Raw genomic sequence first — 7500 nt, 5'->3', positions numbered from 1 at the left:
ACCGTCTATTATACGGTCAGTATCATAAACGGAAAAAAATGCTTTCATAAGCATCATGCGAATTATGAGAACCTTTCCAACTCACGCTCACGCTAGCTAGCAGGAATGACAGAGAAGAAAACCACAGCCCGCACCAGCAGCATATGGATGCAGATGGGAAATTGATCAAACAAACAATATAAGGCCGAAAGTATGGACATTGGATAGGTAAATTCTAATTTCGTACGTTCGGCCTCATTCTATTGAATGCTTGCCCACTAGCCAGCTTGTATCAGTTTGATTTTTGTACCATACAGTTCCTGCGCAAGCGAGCGATAACCAGAGAGCTATGGCAACATCCGAAGCAACAAGGTTTTATCCACACCACCAGCCGGTTGAAAGTTGCTGCTCGCTTATGTATGCAAATTGAATCCGGTGAATAACTTCTCGATCCCACTAGGGATGGACTCTTGACACCGCAACATTACAGCGTACTCACGCAGTTGTCCGGAAAGCTGCATCAGAAGAAGTAACAGGAACAGAATCCTTGGCGAAGGCATGATGATGACGTTTGCAATGGCCCCGTCAGCGGACAGTACGAGCGAACAGCAAGAGTTAAGGACGATGAGCTGAGGAGCAGGATACGCACAAAGGAAGAGCGTGGATGCGGCACTTCAGTTAATATTATCGTCGAGCATCACAGCCATCGCAAAACTCTTTCGCCCTTATCACTTATCCTATACGAAACCCTCCCCCAAACTACAACATCACGGTACGCAGCTAATGGAAGACGAGCAACAAATGTATGTATTTCCGCGAGTAATGGTTCCGATGACAGGTCCCACTTTACAAACAATTCATTCTCAATATACACTTATGCGCAGTGAAGCATATTCAACACTTTTCTAGCGCATCGTCCGTTCACAATTTCGCACCGAGCAGCGTAGCATAATTCACACCCATAATTCCTGTGAATCAATCATCCTTCACACTTCTCCTACGTTTCATATCACCCCCCAACCAAAAATGGATATGGAGGGGCGATTTCATAAGAACTTAATCATCGACCGACAAAGGGTTAGTACGTATGCTGGCGCGTTACACTGTCAACTGTCTAGCCTGCGAGGATTCCTGCGAGTTCTGACCGAGAAACACACTTCCGGTCGCTAGTGGCTGGTGCGCATGTAGTGGTGGTACCGTTTTTGGGAGTTCCGTTTGTCCCATCATGTGATGCCCATGTTTGCCCCCCATCATGTTCTCCAAATGACTAGCCAAACGGTAAAAACCAACAACCAAAACCCTCGGAGCACTCAAATGAACACGTGCGACTGCCATGCGTCTCCATCGCTGCCTAGCAACCACGTGGAAAGATCTGAGTGGGAGCGAAGGACAAGGATAACGGGACACTCTCGTGAACTAATTCATTGTTTGTCCGCGAAAACGAAAACTCGCTATGGAATCGTTGTGCGCCATACTAAACACCCAGCCACACACGGGTGCCCACCAGTGTCCAATCAATTCATTTCGATTTGCATAAGTAAATATAGTTAGATATAGTTAGACAAAGAATAATTCTGTTTTATTTTTTTATTGAAGCTAGTTTAATACATTCTATATCGTCGTAACATGATACTTATAGTCAAATGTCTTCAGTTGGATTTGTGCCCTGTGCAAAAAGAACTAATTATTGCACTCTTGTATAAAGTAACGAAAACGGCTAATAAATATAGTAAACAAGCAACACTAAACCATCTCCCCGGAAAGCGATAACTAACGATTTTACACTACGTTAGATAGGCTTCATTTTAGCACTTGTTTAGGGTAATAATCTGATTTGCCTGGAATATTTGTTTCTCTTGTAGCAGCAGTTGATCAATATCCTGAATCGATCCGTCAGACTTGATAGCTTCTCGTGGGAACGTTTCCTAAGTACTTTTATTGTACGATCAGCTGTGTTTCACTTAAAGTTTCTGTTGTGCCGCTACTCTATATAGCACCGTACCGTACGATAATGTCCAACACAATCCTGCTGTAATCATTTTCGGAGTGAAAATTATGCAGTTTTGTGGTCATATCGAACAATAGACTAGGTCCCTGCTGTCAGCACGCCCGCACACGCATCAATCACCGCCGTTCCGATAGAACTAACATTATGAACGCTGACGCCAGGAACAGGCCGGCTGGTATCGATGCCAGTAAGCTGTATCGTTCGTCTGGAAGTAAAAATGTCACCCGAATGGATTAATAAGAGGGGCCAATGCGGGCACACGTTGATCGCAATATGGTTTAAGATCAATTACCCGTCATTGCTTCGCTCTTCTTCGTCACTGCCCATCCTAAACTCCGCTGAACGGCCATTTTCCACTTAGTGTACCGGGCATTCCGTTCCTCTTCCGTCGTCGTGGGAAGGAACGTCTCATGGTGTGAATGTATTCCCGTGTGGCCTCTATGGGAGAAACACACACGCGCACGCACATTGAAATCAATTTATCATTTACCGATTATAATGGCCAAGAGTTGTGGGAAAAACCATCATATTACAGATGGTAATGATGGATCGGTTGATAAACCTACCGACTGTCCGCGTTCAGGTTGTACAAGTCGATGCCTTTCGCTTGTGCCGCAGCCATAGCCGTACCGAGGGCGGCGGGATCGTGCACTTCCGTTTTCACTGGTTAGAAAAACAAAATGACAATATCACCATCGTGTGTCACAGCGACCGGGACTTGCGGAGTGAATGGGTGCACTGTTTTCGGTTACTTACACACAGGAATGCCGCTTAGATCCGCCTGCAGTTGCATCAATAGTCCATTGTTCGACATGCTACCGTCCGCGTGTAGCTTGTTAAGGTTTATGCTGCGAAAACAGCCGCGAACAATCAATGTTGGTTATAGTCACGTGGTGGAAACAGTAGAGAGAGAACGAAAGTGTCTGCTTACCCGCAGTCTTTTTTCATAGCCTCGATAATGTCTCGCGTTTGGAAGCATACCGCTTCCAGGGCAGCCCGGACGATGTGGTGCTTGGTGGTGAAACTGGTTAAACCACAAATAATGCTGCGAACGAACGAGAAGCAGAAGCGTAAAAACCACCGTAACCAGTCATTAATATTGCCACGACATGATCTCCTTCCCCTGCCCGTGACTGATCACAGTTTGTAAGCACAGTCGAGTCGACTCGGCCGAGCACACGATTAGAGCAACACAACGTGGTAGTTCGTCACATACGGAAGCGACGTACCGTGCCCAAGTGCAGCGACTGCCGAAACGCGTGCAACCTTCAGCTCTACCATCTCTCACCAACACTGTCACTAGGCTTAAGTTTTTTCAAAATAAAAATAGTCAATCACGAAGCCCACGAACTGGTACGATCAGTAGTGGTGATCGGAGAGGCTACGTGTCTGCCTCCACGGTGGTCTTGTGACTCGTACTCGAGCGAAGGTAAACTTTGTGTGACCGGGAGGGACATTGAGCAACAACAGCAAAAAACAAAACCCCACCATCCACCACTGTCCCGGCCGTTAAGGCTCTATCTTAATTACGAGCCCGTTTTATGACCATCCACAGGGCGTACGGTTGGAGCGAAGGGGAAGGGGCGGCGATAGAATCGACGATTTCGCGATAGGTCGATGATGCGCGAGCTATCAAATTGTGCTGCACGAGTTATTCCTTTACAATCTAATAACGTGTCCACTAGGAACCATGATAACGCCGCCGGGATCATAAACAGTCGAGCGAGCGAGTCACTTACCCACGAGCATCCTTCCGCCAGTAGGGCGCATACAACCCGGTGAACGCAGGTACGAAGTAAACGTCGCCCGTTGACGAAACGCTGCCAGCCATCTGCAAAAAAAGGCAAAGTATGGCCTGTTTTATTTCTCTTGCTCCACCTTGGTCAAACATATTTCAGTTTATCACCTAAATACTTCATGAAATCATTTCGTACATAAAAGTTGAAACAATAGCGAGCACTTTACATATTCGCTAAGAACATCAAAGAATGCGACGAGCATTACTAGCGCTTAAACACACATACAAACACACTAACATGTAATCTCGCATCTTCAAAGAAGTAGTAAAAGCGTCAGACAATGGCAATATCTCGTACAAACAAGATGATGAGCTCGCTGTTGACCTAATTCGACTATTATCAGTGCCATTCGCGGGCTGCAGTTCAAACGCGGGATTTGTTCTCTTCAAATTCAAACGAATAATCAACACGGCGCCGCGCTTACCTTCTCCGAGTCAACTGGAATGTCCTTGATCATTTCGAGATTATCCTTGAGCCAGTTCATTGCCACACCGGCGACGGCCACCGAGCCTTCCAACGCATACACCGGTGGTTCATCGCGACCCATCTTGTAGGCCACCGTCGTAACAAGACCGTGTTGTGATTGTACACACTGTAAAACCCACAATCCAATGCCCATATCAGTTATAATGCAAAAGAATTAATCCATTTTACCATTAACTTACCCTCGTGCCAGTATTGTACAGCAAGAAACAGCCTCTCCGGTAGGTATTTTTGGCCTGGCCCTCCTTCAGACACCTCTGCCCGACCAGACTTGCCTGCTGGTTACCCAGTATGGCACTGATTGGAATACCATCGAGCACCGAACTATCCTTGATGTACCCATAGATCTCCGATGAGCTGCGGATCTCGGGCAGCATGTCCGGATGCACGGAGAACGATTTGGTCAGCTGCGGGTCCCAGTGTAGCGTTTCGATGTTCATCAGCATCGTCCGGGAAGCGTTCGTGACGTCGGTCATAAATGAGCCACCGTTAGTGCCGCCTGTTAAATTCCACAACAACCAAGCGTCGATAGTGCCCGCATAACAGCGCTTCTCCCGGCATGCCTTCCGCACTCCCACCACCTTTTCCTTCAACCATTTCAGCTTGAGCGCCGAAAAGTACGGTGAAATCGGTAACCCCGAGATGGTGCGGAAGTTACTGGGGCTTTGGTCGGGCTGGTGCGCCAAAACGGCATCGATCATTTCCGCTGTCCGTATGTCGTTCCAAACTGTTCCAAAGTAGAGAACATCATTCGATTAGTGATTGGTTGGGTCCGTGCCACCGGTTGCCACCTACCGATTGCATTATAAAGCGGTTCACCGGTGTTCTTATCCCAGACAACCATCGTTTCCCGCTGGTTCGTGATACCGATCGCCGCAATGTCCTTCGCCAGGTAGCCAAGCTTTTCCATTTGCAGGCAAGCCTCGGCCATACAGAGCCGCACTGCTTCCAGCACTTCCCGTGGGTCCTGCTCCGACCACCCATCCCGTGGCACTATCTGGGTAATGCGTACCTGATGCGAACACAGTTCCTCAAACTCTGGTAGTTTAAATATCTGAAACGGTAAGGTAATTCGATTAAAACACAACACAGCTCCCATGCGCACGTGATCAATCAATCAGCTTACCACAAAGCGAGCAGTGTTAGTGCCCTCATCGATGACACCGATCAATTTGCTACGTTCCAATGCAGCCATCGTTCAATGCAGCCTGGCCACCGGATGCTTCTTGAGCGAAACACACAAATCGCCGATGGTCTGCTACACCTGGTCACGATCGATCGATGAGTATCACCGTGGGGTGGTTGGCCACCTCCGGATGAGCCGCGACACTGCACACAAGTTCGCGATCGCACGGTTTCCTGACCGTACGGCAGCGTTCTTCTCACGAGAGTCGAAGTCTCAGCGTGTTACGTACCGACGACCAGCTCACGCACGTTGCATAATGTGCACGTGTGGTCCGCTGAGGCTGAGGATTGAGAGTTGAGGGGGGGGGGGGGGGTGAAGGGGGGTGTGATTGTTGCAAATTTAGCTATCTGCCACCGGCTCGGCTTGCCGATGACGATGCTGACTCAGACAACGTTGATGATGACGACAACATTCCTTCCCTCTACACTGGGAACTCGTTATCGCAGACTACAACGACGACTGCGACGCTAGAGGCCGCCAAGCAAGTTGTGTTCCCTGCGCCGCCAGACGAACAACAAACCGGTAACCACCCGCTGAGCCCGAGAGCCGGCCACTGGTGACGCGGTGTTGATACAAGCGAAGCACAAACCGCTACCTTGTCGTCGTCGTCGTCGTAGTCACAAGCAATACACCCCCCACGAGATGCTATCTAGATCTTATCTACCTGACCGACGGAGCCGCCGTCCGTCTGCACACCCTCCGCAGCCTACTGAGACACACAGGAACTTCACTGCAGCAATCCGGCGAAGGAAACCGGGACCATCTACCGCACCACAATCCGGTTTATCGACGCGGCAGCAGATGGCCAAAAAACACTTTGCCAAGCCTTTCCACGTTGACGTTTGCATGCGTGCCAAAAGAAGAAGAAGCCGGAAAAATAAAACCCAACGGCACTGACACGCCGTGTTCGAGGTAGCAAGCGAAGTTGGTTTAAATTATCGGTGGCCTCACGGCAAAAGAGGTATTCGAAACAGATCAGGTACTCTGGGAAAAAAAACGGGTAAGCAAACGGGCCTGTGGCCTCTGACCGTACACCCCTGGCACATTTGGCGGTAATTTACCCTGACGTCACTGCCATCACTGTGAAGGCGCGCATGTGCGTGCCGGCCGGAGCGAAAAAACCAAAAATTCCCAGAAGGCAGTTTGCTTTTTTTTTGCTTCTGTTGCGGGTCGAAGACGAGCCTCCCTCTGGGGTTTTGCCCAACCAATCGCAACGTTCGGTTAGCGGTTCGGCAGAACCGTCCGTACCGAGAATTCTATGAACCAAGGTCACAAGTGAGCATTGAATTGCTTTTTAAGTAAAATTCAATCACCTAACCGTTCGATAATAGTACGGCGTTAAGCCAACTGCATCGTCACGTTTACTGGCACGGGAAGGGGCGCCATCATAAAGTATATTGAGAAATTTTGAATTTGTCACGATAAGATAACGGTTGGCGGCAGCCCTCAGATAGGGCCAGCCGATCCGATGATCGGACATTGAAACCAGTCTCGCGGGGCAGGGTTAAAGTACAACTGAGTACCAGCTGCGGGGGCCATGTGCGTCAAACTTTGGAGAGTAAATATTTGCATACAGAATATGTAAGTAAATCCACTTTCGATTAACCCACTTTCACACACGCATGCGAACGACACTAACATCACAAGCACGAGAGGAAAATCGTAGGCACAATGCTTCTTACACTCGAAAGTACGAACCGTTGCGAACGGAGGACAGCTCAGAACTGAAAGTCCGACAAAGATTGGCGCTCTAAAACTGTGAACCTAATCCTCACACTCTGGAAGCAGTTCACTCCGATACCGGCGCATACACTGCCGGCGCCACCGCCCCTTCTGCTGTATTTGATAAAGCCTACATCGAACTGCCGTAATCAGCCTTGAGAGGGGCTCGCTTTGCGAAGACGGACGACGCAGCACAAGAATCCCATCCGCGCTACGTCAAGGCTGATGCCAAAGTCCATGTGCCCGGTGGATCGTTTATCTGATACGCTGGCTGGAATCAGGTGTACGACGATTCGAATTCCCGATTAACCTTATATGCAAGT

At 48.8% G+C, this 7500-nt stretch overlaps 2 protein-coding genes across 5 annotated transcripts in view; both read right to left on the bottom strand.

The window, feature by feature from the left end:
- The window catches only part of LOC126581545 (uncharacterized), a 5431-nt gene extending 4373 nt beyond the window's left edge, over window positions 1–1058 (bottom strand). The window contains exon 1 of the mRNA XM_050245267.1: window positions 479–1058. Coding sequence (XP_050101224.1) covers window positions 479–539 — 61 coding nt within the window. The 5' untranslated portion in view covers window positions 540–1058. The remainder of the gene's footprint in view (window positions 1–478) is intronic.
- A 503-nt stretch (window positions 1059–1561) lies between these two features.
- LOC126573254 (glycerol kinase-like) lies at window positions 1562–7175 on the bottom strand. Of its 4 annotated transcripts, none has more exons than XM_050233225.1 (11): window positions 7154–7175; window positions 5396–5735; window positions 5065–5323; window positions 4452–4996; window positions 4211–4378; window positions 3727–3818; window positions 2919–3032; window positions 2744–2835; window positions 2554–2650; window positions 2280–2425; window positions 1562–2192 (listed from the first exon to the last, which is right to left on the bottom strand). In XM_050233225.1, the coding sequence occupies exons 2-11, from the start codon at window positions 5462–5464 to the stop codon at window positions 2104–2106; spliced, it is 1671 nt and encodes a 556-aa protein (XP_050089182.1). In that variant the 5' UTR covers window positions 5465–5735; window positions 7154–7175; the 3' UTR covers window positions 1562–2103. The 4 variants fall into 4 exon arrangements, with proteins under 4 accessions (XP_050089182.1, XP_050089183.1, XP_050089181.1 ...); XM_050233226.1 differs by having other exon boundaries at window positions 7138–7154; XM_050233224.1 differs by lacking the exon at window positions 7154–7175 and adding an exon at window positions 7066–7143.
- Between the last annotated feature and the right edge of the window lie 325 nt (window positions 7176–7500).

The sequence above is a fragment of the Anopheles aquasalis genome, chromosome 2 (genome assembly GCF_943734665.1).
Source record: "Anopheles aquasalis chromosome 2, idAnoAquaMG_Q_19, whole genome shotgun sequence".
In the NCBI taxonomy this organism is placed as follows: Eukaryota; Metazoa; Arthropoda; class Insecta; order Diptera; family Culicidae; genus Anopheles; species Anopheles aquasalis.
Note: the sequence above shows the minus strand (reverse complement) of the source record. Positions and strands in the feature narration are given on the sequence as shown.

Coding starts and splice junctions, on each gene's coding strand:
- LOC126573254 (XM_050233225.1), bottom strand. CDS start 5,464: ATGGCTGCATTGGAACGTAGCAAATTGATCGGTGTCATCGATGAGGGC. Junction 2,651..2,743: donor TCTAAGCGGCATTCCTGTGT/GTAAGTAACCGA, acceptor TTTTCTAACCAG/TGAAAACGGAAGTGCACGAT. Junction 2,426..2,553: donor AACCTGAACGCGGACAGTCG/GTAGGTTTATCA, acceptor TTTCTCCCATAG/AGGCCACACGGGAATACATT.